This window comes from Erpetoichthys calabaricus, chromosome 2 (genome assembly GCF_900747795.2).
Source record: "Erpetoichthys calabaricus chromosome 2, fErpCal1.3, whole genome shotgun sequence".
Lineage (NCBI taxonomy): Eukaryota > Metazoa > Chordata > Cladistia > Polypteriformes > Polypteridae > Erpetoichthys > Erpetoichthys calabaricus.
The window spans coordinates 140,659,432-140,673,320 of record NC_041395.2 but is presented as its reverse complement, the minus strand read 5'-3'; the positions used below and the strand labels follow the sequence as shown (position 1 = coordinate 140,673,320).

Sequence of the window (13,889 nt, the reverse complement as noted above, 5' to 3'; positions counted from 1 at the left end):
GAGAATTAGTGATGAGTGAGTCAGTGAGTGAGGGCTTTGTCTTTTATTAGTATAGATTATAGGTTTTAAAATGTTTTAATTAAATATTATTTAAGTTTATCATTGTAAATACTGTGAAGTATTACTCGATATGCACTTTAAAAATAAGCTTCATAAACTTTTTTACAGACTAGATCAGGCCATTCATACATTAGTGAGTCATTCAACAGTCTCATTATAAGACATTACCAGGCAGATTCTATTTTTAAAAAAACACTAATAATGTCTGTAATTTAAGTTCATAACATTTATGGCATAGCTGGCAAGTTTAAATGACATATCTCAAAATCACCTGCAAATTTTTGACTAAGATGTGAAGAAAAGAAGGCAAGAAAACTGAGTAATAAATATAACATGCCTTGCTTTCTTAAGTAAGGGCATTTGAAAATAGTACAGTTTATTACTAGTTTCTAATGGTTATTCTGTTGCTCATAAGTATTTCATTTGAACCATACTTTATTGGCTGGGCTGTTCTGCAAAAATCTCATGTTTGTTGTTTGCCAAATACATTGTCACAGTGTTTTTAATGTTCAGTTGTTTTGGAAAACAACCTCTCAGTGCAGTGTTATTTACTCTGTTTTTAGAATTTTTATACAAGCCGTTTAAAAGAGAAGTGTAATTAAAACTGTACAGTTACAAAGGTAATTCTCAAGGGCCTAGTTAATTGAAAGCTCAACCTCCTTTGAAAGTTGCAGCCTTACAGTACTCTTAATGGCACCTGGTAATTCGCTGGTTGTTTTCTTGGGAGGGGCTGTGATTATGTTTATATAAATGTGTAACATACACATCTTTTAAATTATAAGTCTTACTATGTAGTACTTTATTTCATGACTTATATCGGAAAGATACCATTATTCCAGTGACAGCACTGAAAACAAGTGTCAATTGTTTGGGGCAGGTTGAAGACATACCTTTTAATTAAAATTAATCTCTGCAGGTACTACAGTTTATGGCTAAAGTCATAAAGATCTGGTTTTTGGAGTACACATTTAGGACTAGATTGGACAGTTATACTTCATTACTGTACCATTAAAGAAAATAAAACCTAAAGTTTTAAATTCCACACAGTTTAAGCCTTAAACCGCCAGAACTGGCTATAGTCGGTTCCCAATGCAATTTGCCAGCACGCCGGAGCCGAGTATATTCGGAAAAGTACATTCGTTGAATGACGCAACTGGCTAGAGTCGGTTTCCAGTGCAATTTGGAATCACACCGAAGCCGAGTATATGCAGCAACATACATTCGGCCACATACATTCATTGAACTCGGCAACCGGCTAATTTTGTTTCTCGGTGCAATTTGCCAGCACGTCAGAGCCGAGTATATTCGGCGATGTATATTCATTGAATGCTGCAACTGGCTATATTAGTGTCTCAGTGCAATATGCCAGCACGCAGGGGGTGAGTATATTCGGCAACGTACATTCATTGAACCTCGTAGCCAGTTATAGTTGCTTCACAGAGCAATTTGCCAGCACACCGGAGCTGATCAGTCAGTGCCGTATATTTGTTGAGCAGCCAGCTCACGACCACTGCCAGCCCTGGCAGAACTGCAGCACCACTGTCTCTGGAATTCAGCCACTGCACTAGACGAGTCTGCAAGCATCCGCGTTTACCTCTGTGTGTTTGCGTGCAGCCACTTCAAGCACAGTTGGCTCTGTGATTTACTGAATTTCATCCATGGAGTCAGTTGCACCTTGTACATATTGTTCCAGTAGTTTTTTAAATAGGTTTTACAGTTCATTAGCAGTGTGTAAAATGATCAGTGTTGCAGTAATTGTGATGCTCTTTGCATGAAAAAAAATGTGTTCCATTAAAATTTCACATTTTCTTTGTGAATTGTGACATTTACTTAAAAAGTGCCGCAAAAAAGTATTTGGCGTTCTGGGGTACATTAACCCTCAAGTATGTGGTGATTTAAGAGTTAATGTACTTTTTTAAAATGTAGGACTCAATAGGACAGACTTTCTTTTTTTTCCCCTATGTATCTATTTAACACAAGAATCCCCTGAAACCTATGAAAAAACACATAATCCCAGGCCACCTTAAATTCCTTCACACCTCTCCATTAGCATCTTTTGTTTTGCAAATGTGTCGATCAGCACAAGCAGCAAATAGCCTGCTATCCCATCCCCCCACCACCGCTGCTCAAGTCAGTCAAAAAGTTCTCCCAGCTCAAGTCTGTTTATGTGGGTTTGAGGTGCCTGGAGTTGTATAGGGTAAATAACATATTGTTGTTTGGAACACATGCATTTCATGTGTGTTCTGTATCTACAACGATCTATGTAAATGTAGGATGACAGGAAATGCGAGGCAAGAAATGTTGAACACATAGTTAAAACTAATTTTTTCATGTTATAGTACTAATGACAACATTTTAATATGAAGTGTATAATGTGTGAAGACCGAATTCCCAAAATCATATAAACACTTTCACAAAAGGTACAAGTATAATCAAGCAAATGTGCCTTTATTCAAGGATATAACCAAAGAAAAAGAAATCGGGTTAGGGTACGACTCTCATGGCCGCTTGGGTGGTGCAACCTTCGAGTTGTTCAAAGGTTTACTTTGCACCTTTGTGTTTACACCCTATTGGGCAAAAGCATCCGCTGCAGTACTGGTATACTGATATGACAGCATCAGCATAAAATAGTAAAATGTTAGTGCACAAAGCTTCTATTTTCACACAGAAATTTTTTAGTGGCTTTTTAACAGACTTGAGATTATTTGATTGTGAATCATTGTAGTTAATAACTCCTGTGTCAGAAGTAATCTGAGGTAAAAAGCAAAAGCTAAAATTATGCATAGTATTATTAATACACTAAGTCCATGGCAAGGAAGACGCATGCAAGATAGAGCCCCGCCCACCAACAATTAACTAAGCAGCCGACCATGTCACGCACGACAGAGCCCCGCCCGCTGCTTAGTTAATTGTTGGTGGGCGGGGCTCTATCTTGCATGCGTCTTCCTTGCCATGGACTTAGTGTATTAATAATACTATGCATAATTTTAGCTCTAACACTCCTCCCAAGTCCATTACCTTCACATTGTTTTCCTTTTATTTCTGATCCCGTTCAACAACTATATGGCGACATCAACTTCTCAACTATGACTCCGGAACAACTCAGTACGCGAGCTATATTAAGCGTCACCAACGAAGACTCGGTTGGTTCAGTCGTCATGCTTCTCAGAAACCTCATGCCAGCAAGAAGTCTCTGTGATGGCACTAGACGGACTGTTACCAGCATTCACTGCAATGTACTGGAGTGTAAAACTATTGCAGCTCCTACCTCACTAACTGTCCTAATTCCCCGGATATCCCTGTCCCCATCAGATTCAAATTTGCCTTTTACTTTTACACGCAGACAATTTCCTATTAGATTGGCCTTTGCAATGACAATTAATAAAGCACAGGGACAAACTTTCAAAACAATATGCCTGTATCTGCCAAACCCAGTTTTCAGTCACGGACAATTGTATGTTGCTCTCTCCAGAGTTCCATCTTTTCATTCACTCACAGTCGTATCCTCAAACCCACCCCATTTGGACAACTGTGTTGTTCAGGAAGTTTTCACCCATCAGTAAATAAGTATGCGGCATATGCTACGCCGCGGGTTGGCTAGTTATTAATAATTTAATATGTATGACTGTTACTACCACAGTGGGAAACAGCTTTGGCAGTGTGTTTCAATCTAATGTAATGATTTTTACTTCTTCCTTGAGCGTCTTGGCCCGACTGTCCCATTAAAATGCTGTCATTCATAAAATCAGCTGTTTTGTTTTACTAATGGCTACTATGTAGCCTGCTGCACACGTGATTGACAATTTACCAATACCATGATCCATAACTATTAAACAGATCAAACTTGGGAGAAAAAAAAACTTGGAATAGAAACACACGCTGATAAAATATCTTAAATGAATAGCAAGGATTGTTGGGCATTCTCTCGAAGTAGCACTGAAATGAGAGTAATAAGTGAGGCACCATTTAGAAACGGGGTATAATTTGACTACACCAATGTTTAAATGCTAATATTGAATAACAAACAGATGGAATGGTTTGATATGAAATGCTTTGATTGTTCATTTGAGTTGTATTTGTTCAGTTTTTAATGTACTAGTTAATATGCATGGAACTCTCTGTATTTTTTTAGTTTATACATTGCTTGATACACAACTCTATCGATTTCACCCAGTGCGCATGTTGTTTTCTATAGAAGGTGATCTGTTTACTGGAACATACGTTGGTTACATTACAACTTGATTAAATTTATACACTGCTTAATTTGTAATTTGTTTTCTCTTATTGATAAGACTTGGTTACTATGTACTGTTCGGATAAGGTAAACTTTATTTTTATATTTCACAAAATACCTCTAAACATCTATAAAAATTCCCCTGAATTTTAGTAAGTGAAGGCAAAAACTGTACCTTAATTTTTCCCTTCCCTACTTGCATAGGTTATATAAAAAAGAAACATTCTTCCTTGAAGCTGACAAAAATTATACAATATTTAAGTCCCATCTTGTTCAAAGAGGAACCAGCTACCAACAGATTAAAACAACTGTAAAAGGCAAAAGTTTTAGGAGAGCAAACGTGTTATGCCAATTGGATGTGAATGGATGGTTTAGTCCTGATATTTTAAGGTTGTCAATCAATAGTAGAGCATGGTTTGTGTGTTTTGCATGCAACGGAAGATAGCTATTAAGTTTTTCTTATCTGAAATATTAATTATAGCACAATTACTTTGGTACATACTTGAGAGTAGTACATGGAATGGTTCTTGTTTGTTTTATTTTTTTAATCACATTTATATTTGTTTATAATCCAGATAGCTAGGTATAAGTTAAAATGAAATAAACATCCACAATGTTGAAATAGCTGCAGGTATTTGTGTGTTCATGTGGTATTTCTTCTCTCCTCCTATGCAACCAAAGTTGGCTATACAACACAGGTTAGCCGTTTATGTACAAGTGAGTGCTGTTTCTGGGGGAATGTTTGTTTTCAGTTAGCCTCACACAAAGTTAAAATGATACAAGTTCATCTCAATGCATATATATATATATATATATATATATATATATATATATATATATATACACAGTGGAACCTCGGTTCACGACCATAATTCGTTCCAAAACTCTGGTCGTAAACCGATTTGGTCGTGAACCGAAATAATTTCCCCCATAGGATTGTATGTAAATACAATTAATCTGTTCCAGACCGTACAAACTGTATGTAAATATATATTTTTTTTAATTTTTAAGCACAAATATAGTTAATTATACCATAGAATGCAGAGTAATAGTAAGCTAAATTGAAAAAAACATTGAATAACACTGAGAAAACCTTGAAGAACAGAGAAAACTAACACTGCAAGAGTTTGCGCTATAGTGCTAGGAACCGCTCGCTAAAAACCCTATTTTTTAATGAGTTTTAAGCACAGGGGGAAAAAATTAACATTTGAAAAATCCGTAATTTAATAAACCACCAAGAAAAGTAACATTGCAACAATGCAGGCTACGAACCGATCACTGTAAACAGAACTGAAAACAAAAACAAGCCTTCTCTACCTTATGCGTCCCTCCCTCACTCGCTCACGCGCCTGTGTGTGTGTGTGTGTGTGTGTGTGTGTGTGTGTGTGTGTGTGTGTGTGTGTGTGTGTGTGTGTGTGTGTGCGCGTGTGCGTGTGTCTCTCTTTTGCGAGCCTGGAGCGCCTGTGTGTCTTTCTAGCGTGCTCCTGTGTGTGTGCACGCCTCTCTCTCCCGCACGCTCCTGTGTGTGTGTGTGCGTCTGACTCTCTCTCGCGCTGCCTGTGTGTGTGTACAGTTCTCTCTCTCGCGCTGCCTGTGTGTGTGTGCGCGTCTGTCTCTCTCTCGCTTTGCCTGTGTGTGTGTGTGTGTGTGTGTGTGTGTGTGTGTGTGCCGCGCTCTCTCACTCTCTCTCTTGCTTGCTGCACAGGAAATGCACAGGGAGAGACTGAACATGTACAAACCGAAAGGGAAACTGGCTTGTTCGTATACCGAGTGTGTGGTCGTGAACCGAGGCAAAAGTTTGGTGAATGTTTTGGTTGTAAACCGATTTGAACGTGTACCGAAACTTTCGTGAACCGAGGTTCCACTGTGTGTGTGTGTGTGTGTGTGTATGTACATTTATATTTATATATATATATATATATATATATATATGGTCTTCAGGACTAAACCCAGCCACTCCCTAGCAGTTTTACCATATTTGCAAACTTGGAGCGGAGTCAGCTAACTCTTAAGAGTGAAGAAGACATGGACCCACCTGAGCTTGCTATCCTACTGGCTTTCATAAGAAGACTATGGCGATGCCATGTCTTAGCCGTATCACTATCGTATGAGTCCTATTGATCTTTGTCTCAAGAAAATACTGTACCTCCAGATAGACAGACAAATGTTTTTACTGAAAACTTCAAGCCTTGCCCTTCATTACTGAGGTGTTTCACTTTCACATTGATGAGCCGCATTTGCTACGTTTCGACGTTGTGTCTCTTCATCTGTGTCATTAGCATGACATTGTTGTTGCGCAGCTGCGTTTGATGCACATGTATGTTTATGTATACTGTATATGTATATAAATATATACTTTGTGTATGTATGTATGTATGTATGTATGTACAGTGGTGTGAAAAACTATTTGCCCCCTTCCTGATTTCTTATTCTTTTGCATGTTTGTCACACAAAATGTTTCTGATCATCAAGCACATTTAACCATTAGTCAAATATAACACAAGTAAACACAAAATGCAGTTTTTAAATGATGGTTTTTATTATTTAGGGAGAAAAAAAATCCAAACCTACATGGCCCTGTGTGAAAAAGTAATTGCCCCCTTGTTAAAAAATAACCTAACTGTGGTGTATCACACCTGAGTTCAATTTCCATAGCCACCCCCAGGCCTGATTACTGCCACACCTGTTTCAATCAAGAAATCACTTAAATAGGAGCTGCCTGACACAGAGAAGTAGACCAAAAGCACCTCAAAAGCTAGACATCATGCCAAGATCCAAAGAAATTCAGGAACAAAAGAGAACAGAAGTAATTGAGATCTATCAGTCTGGTAAAGGTTATAAAGCCATTTCTAAAGCTTTGGGACTCCAGCGAACCACAGTGAGAGCCATTATCCACAAATGGCAAAAACATGGAACAGTGGTGAACCTTCCCAGGAGTGGCCGGCCGACCAAAATTACCCCAAGAGCGCAGAGACGACTCATCCGAGAGGTCACAAAAGACCCCAGGACAACGTCTAAAGAACTGCAGGCCTCACTTGCCTCAATTAAGGTCAGTGTTCACGACTCCACCATAAGAAAGAGACTGGGCAAAAACGGCCTGCATGGCAGATTTCCAAGACGCAAACCACTGTTAAGCAAAAAGAACATTAGGGCTCGTCTCAATTTTACTAAGAAACATCTCAATGATTGCCAAGACTTTTGGGAAAATACCTTGTGGACTGATGAGACAAAAGTTGAACTTTTTGGAAGGCAAATGTCCCGTTACATCTGGCGTAAAAGGAACACAGCATTTCAGAAAAAGAACATCATACCAACAGTAAAATATGGTGGTGGTAGAGTGATGGTCTGGGGTTGTTTTGCTGCTTCAGGACCCGGAAGGCTTGCTGTGATAGATGGAACCATGAATTCTACTGTCTACCAAAAAATCCTGAAGGAGAATGTCCGGCCATCTGTTCGTCAACTCAAGCTGAAGCGATCTTGGGTGCTGCAACAGGACAATGACCCAAAACACACCAGCAAATCCACCTCTGAATGGCTGAAGAAAAACAAAATGAAGACTTTGGAGTGGCCTAGTCAAAGTCCTGACCTGAATCCAATTGAGATGCTATGGCATGACCTTAAAAAGGCGGTTCATGCTAGAAAACCCTCAAATAAAGCTGAATTACAACAATTTTGCAAAGATGAGTGGGCCAAAATTCCTCCAGAGCGCTGTAAAAGACTCATTGCAAGTTATCGCAAACGCTTGATTGCAGTTATTGCTGCTAAGGGTGGCCCAACCAGTTATTAGGTTCAGGGGGCAATTACTTTTTCACACAGGGCCATGTAGGTTTGGATTTTTTTTTCTCCCTAAATAATAAAAACCACCATTTACAAACTGCATTTTGTGTTTACTTGTGTTATATTTGACTAATGGTTAAATGTGTTTGATGATCAGAAACATTTTGTGTGACAAACATGCAAAAGAATAAGAAATCAGGAAGGGGGCAAATAGTTTTTCACACCACTGTATGTATGTATGTATGTATGTATGTATGTATGCAAGTGTTACAGATTAGTAAAGGAAAACATAGTAACTTTTTTTTTTCCTTGCCATATCACCATTAGACCCCTTTTGGTCTTAAATCATTAAGTGGTAAACAGTTATTATGTAAAACTAAAAGTGGTATTTGTTTATCACCACGCACCCAAACCCTAATCATGTTTGGATGTTTTGACAATTTATTGAAGATAATTATTGCGTTAAACATAAAATGTTTTTTTTTTTGTTTTGTTTTTTTTTTCTTTTTTGAAAGTGTTTGACCGATAGTTAAGATAGTTAAAAAGATTGACTATACATTTCAAGTTTAACTATTATTCTCCTTGGGAGATTGTCGAAGCTTCTTTTGAAAATTGGTGAGGACCTTAGTTTTGAGCATTGTTTTAAATAGGAAATTTATGTATTAAGTGACTTCCCTCAATTTCAGAAGCACTTGATATAATGCTTGATATTAGTTTAAATATATACTGCTGTGTTTTACACATGCAAGTATTTCAGTTTGTCATTTAGTAATTCATGCACATTCTCTTACATAAACACATTTTTTTCTTTGATTTTGAAGCTTGATTTAAATTTAATCTTGCCATTGTTGGTTATTTATCAGCTTTGGTGTTTGCGGTGTTACATAATGTATAGATACTTCTTTCTTTTGTTTGTAGGTGGAATGAGTGGCTGACATATGATATGTTCATTCCTGATCTTCCTCGTGCAGCCCGTCTCTGTTTGTCCATCTGCTCTGTCAAAGGGAGAAAGGGTGCCAAAGAGGTGCTACATTTTAAAATCTTCTGTTTCCCTTCTATTATTCCTAGAAACACTAATGATTAGAAAACACCATTTTCCCTCTCTCCTGTAATATTTTTATTTTGAATTTTATGGATTAAAGCTGCTTAAGTTGCTTTTGCATTCTTATTAATATACTTTTTGTCAATGATATGTCAAATTAATAAAATGTAAGTATGGTACTTTACCTTTGAAATGTGTTTGTCTGTATGGACAATACAGTATCTTTAGTCATTTCATTAAAAAAATTAAATACATTTTTACATCTGATTTTATTGCCTTTTCACTATAGGAGCACTGCCCTTTGGCCTGGGGAAATATAAATTTGTTTGACTATACACACACCCTTGTTTCTGGAAAAATGGCTCTAAATTTATGGTCTGTTCCTCATGGACTGGAAGACTTACTAAACCCTATAGGAGTTACTGGTTCAAATCCAAATAAGGTATACAAAAACAGTGATAAATTTACAGGATGTTACTTTGTGGGATAGGAGCATAAGATTTAACAGAAAACATTTTCTGCACAAAAGTACAATGTGGCTTACTTGGGTCTTACCCAAACAATAATCAACATTGCAATTAACTATTTAATCAACTTGAAAATAAGCTGTACGTTATTTTTTTTTCTCCAACCTATCATATATTGTCTACAACATAACAAAGTTTAGATCCTATATGCATTTATTAGAAATGGTTTTTATGTATTTGCTTAGAAATGAAGGCTTCATCTTGCTTCTGATAAGCACTTATTTACCTTAGGTGGAAAGAAACTTAAGTTTATTTGTAGTCCAGTAGCAGGTTTAGGACTACCCAGTTGGATTCTGGGCTTCAATGGCACAATTCAAAATAGTAAAAATTGTCTTAAATAGTCTATGGTGTTTCTTTTGTAGTAAATAAGTGCTTTGTGCTAATTTTTTTCAAGTAGGTCTGCTTGTTTTTTGTCTACAGTGTTCTGATACAGAATGATTACAAATAGAGCACCTCCTGTAAGTGAGTGATAAGGGTTGCTTTTAAAGGTTTAAAAAAAATACACACAGTAGGACCACAATTATTTAATAATCCTCTGTACAGTTTCAGAGTACATTCCAGTTTATTTATCTATTTTTAATCCAATATTTATCCATATGTTTATTTAAATTATATTTTTATGTTGCCTTGAAGAACATCTATCTTTAGAAAATATTATAAAATGAAAGTACAATGAAAAAATAAATGCACTATGTTTATCTTGTATCCATACTTAAAAAAGCATTTATTTGCTGTCTTTTCCAGAGAAAAGGTTTCTCAGTTATCTAATGATTTTCTTTGAACTCCTGCCAGTGTCTGACTTTGTTACCATATTGTCAACAGTTTCATCAATAAATATTTATTTTCTGAGTTTGTCTTATGCTTTAAAGATTAAAGGGAGTTGAAGCGTATCTCATCAGCACAAGGCACAAGTTAACAATAATTCATAGATGGGATATCAGCCTATCCCATTCAACATTCGTTAATATATCTGCAAACACTTATTCCAGATGAATTAGGATTCCTTAGCTAATAAATGCACTTTTTTGGGATGTCAAAGAAACATAGGGAGAATATGTAAGTCCTGTACAGAATGATTTTTCTGGAAATCTGTCTTAACCACCATGCTAGCACTGATATTATCTTTGAGCTATATATGATTGACAACATAAAACTGCAAAGCTCCTAAATACTGTGTATAATACTTTTCGTCTGTTTCCAGGAAACGCCTTGTTTAGAAATAGAGTTTGACAATTTTAGTAGTCTTCTGAAGTTTCCTGATATGTCAGCTATCGAGGAACATGCCACTTGGACCATGTCCCGAGATTTGGGTATTAATTACTTTCAGTCTGGCTTGGTAAGTGTACTGTCCATTGTAGCTATAGCTAATATAAAATTGTTTTGTCTAGTCATCTGTTAACCAGGAACAAAATCTTGTCTTTCAGAGTAACCGACTGGTAAGAGATAATGACTTGACAGAAAATGACCTTGAACAGTTTCGCCTGTTGTGTAACCGAGACCCACTTTCTGAAATCACTGAGCAAGAGAAAGACTTTTTATGGCGAAACAGGTAAATGGTGTTTGACAGACAGATGTAAAAGCCATATTTTAAAAACATATTTGCTTTCTCTTCTTTATTCGATTAAAATCTTCAGAATTCCAGTAAAAAAAATTTTTTTTTTTTTAACTCCACAGAGATTACTGTGTGAATATTCCTGAAATTCTTCCTAAGATGTTGCTTGCTGTGAAGTGGAACTCCAGAGATGAAGTGGCGCAAGTAACATGAATATTTAATGTCTTCCATATGCTAAACTCTAATTATTAAAAAAGTTTGCTGTTTTCATTTTGAACCCCTTATTGACTATTGAAAATGTGTATTTCAGTTGTACTAATTTTATATTATGCTGCTTTCTGTTTGAACAGATGTATTGTCTTTTGAAAGATTGGCCACCTATTAAGCCTGAGCAGGCAATGGAATTGTTGGACTGTAACTACCCAGATCCAATGATACGTGATTTTGCTGTAAGGTGTCTTGAGAAATATTTAACAGATGATAAACTTTCTCAGTATCTTATTCAGCTTGTGCAGGTAAAAAGTTCAATGTAAATAAGATATTAAAAGTTAAATATTTTAGGTATAATTCATGTTTAATAAATAAATATATATTGTAATTCTCATTTTCAGGTCCTTAAATATGAGCAGTATTTAGATAACCCATTGGTGAGATTTTTGCTGAAGAAAGCCTTGACTAATCAAAGAATAGGACATTTCTTTTTTTGGCATCTGAAGTAAGTTACAAGTTTTCAGGTTATTCATAGTTTTTTTTTTTTTCCAGAAGAAAATGACAGCTCTTGAGTGTGTTGATTTATAATTCTATTAATATAGCATGTATACAGTATTCCATTGGATGAAAATTGAGTTATGCCTACCATTAAACAGCATATCTATAAAACTGTGTGAATTATTTAGTTTCGCATAAAGCAGTGTTTCTCAACCACTGGGTCAGGCAGCCAGCGTTGAGTCGCAAGTTGCTATTGTTTATATTAGTAGTTGGTCATGGTAGGTTGCAAGTGGGTGTCAGCAGATTGCCTCTCTGACAATCATCCTAAACTGCCTCAGGCCCCCACTCAGATGATCACATTCAGTTCACCAAGGGGGAATGAAGGTTGTGCTCATTTCACTAATTAGGACAAATCCCAAACCCAAACCCCACACTGACAATTGTGATCTATTCGGTGGGTCGAAACACTGGCATAAAGCATTTAAATTAACATTGTCTGATGGTTTGCTTTGATTAGTTTACTTTAAAAACTATAGTTGTGATGTCAAATGCTGACACTGAAAGAAGTTTCGTGTTGTTTGTGTTGCCTTTCATATTATTATCTTGAAAATACATTTAGCTATTACACTTTCTGGCTTTGCATAACTCATTTTATTAGATTGTTTTTGATAAATTACAGATAGACAATACTAAAATACATTTTATGTTTTCACTTTTTTAAAGGTCAGAAATGCACAACAAAACTGTCAGTCAGCGTTTTGGCTTGTTATTGGAGTCCTACTGTAGAGCGTGCGGGATGTATCTCAAACATCTAAGCCGACAAGTTGAAGCCATGGAGAAGTTAATTAACCTCACTGACATACTTAAACAGGAAAAAAAAGATGAAGCACAAAAGGTATAGAATAAATCAAGAAGTAATTGTACATTTATGTATTAGTATGTCATGCAGTGAACTAGAATTTAATGAAATTATTTTTCTGTGATGTGAACTTTAGCTTGCTTTTGCAGCTCTAGTAAACTTGGGTTCAGATTCTCGCCTAGCCATTGTCTGTATAGAATTAACATGTTCACACTGCATTTATGTAGGATTTTGCATGGGTACTGTGGCCTCTTTTTTGCATTCTAAAACTTTATTGAACTCTCTTCAGGTGTCTAGGTTGGATTATGTCTTTATGTGTGTGTATATTTGTAAAATAGACTGGTATCCCTGTTCAGGATTGATTCCTGCCTTGTTTCTATTGCTGCCAAGGAAGGCTCCAACTCTCCATTACTCTTAAATTGGATAGAAGGCTTACCAGGAGGAATGATAGAAGGTGTGAAGAACAATAACAAATATGAAAATAGCTCTTTGTTTTTCTCTTCAACTCTTTAGGTACAGATGAAGTTTCTTGTAGAACAAATGAGAAGACCAGATTATATGGATGCCTTGCAAAATTTTACTTCTCCACTTAATCCAGCACATCAGTTGGGGAGTCTAAGGTAGTAATATCAAATAGAAATCCTAAGTAAAGGAGGATAATGAAAACAACAGCTTTAAGTTGCTTTTATTTATTTATGTCTTGTTTAACAACAATGAATTTCTATTTTCCTGCAAAGCAGTGAGCAATTGACATGTTTTTAAGTCTTTATAGAAGCAGCATTTTAAGCAAATAATCCTGACAAACTTAAAGTCTGCAAAGAAAGTTTAAAAAAAGATGTTGCACAAGGCAAAGTTACCCTAGGTTCTTGTCTATAAGCCGGACTCGTGTATAAGCCGGAGACCAAAAATCATACGAATTTTTAAAATAAAATCTTATCATAGATAAGCCGGACTCATGGATAAGCCGAACGTACTATAACCTATAACTAATAGAAGGGAGGGAGGTCAGTGGTCTCACTCGCACCCATTTAATTTCTTTAAGGGGGGAGAGAGTGTAAGATATTGGTGTCTCTCTCACTCCCTGCATGGCGCGGTTGGAGCGGCCGGAGCGCATTCTTTCTGCTCTGGGC

The 13,889-nt window shown here is 36.5% G+C and overlaps 1 protein-coding gene across 1 annotated transcript in view; it reads left to right on the top strand.

The window, feature by feature from the left end:
* pik3ca (phosphatidylinositol-4,5-bisphosphate 3-kinase, catalytic subunit alpha) overlaps window positions 1–13,889 on the top strand; it is a 103,328-nt gene that overhangs the window by 68,621 nt on the left and 20,818 nt on the right. The window contains exons 7-15 of the mRNA XM_028794583.2: window positions 8,990–9,095; window positions 9,403–9,555; window positions 10,842–10,976; window positions 11,065–11,189; window positions 11,315–11,396; window positions 11,543–11,707; window positions 11,804–11,907; window positions 12,624–12,795; window positions 13,273–13,379. Coding sequence (XP_028650416.1) covers window positions 8,990–9,095; window positions 9,403–9,555; window positions 10,842–10,976; window positions 11,065–11,189; window positions 11,315–11,396; window positions 11,543–11,707; window positions 11,804–11,907; window positions 12,624–12,795; window positions 13,273–13,379 — 1,149 coding nt within the window. The remainder of the gene's footprint in view (window positions 1–8,989; window positions 9,096–9,402; window positions 9,556–10,841; window positions 10,977–11,064; window positions 11,190–11,314; window positions 11,397–11,542; window positions 11,708–11,803; window positions 11,908–12,623; window positions 12,796–13,272; window positions 13,380–13,889) is intronic.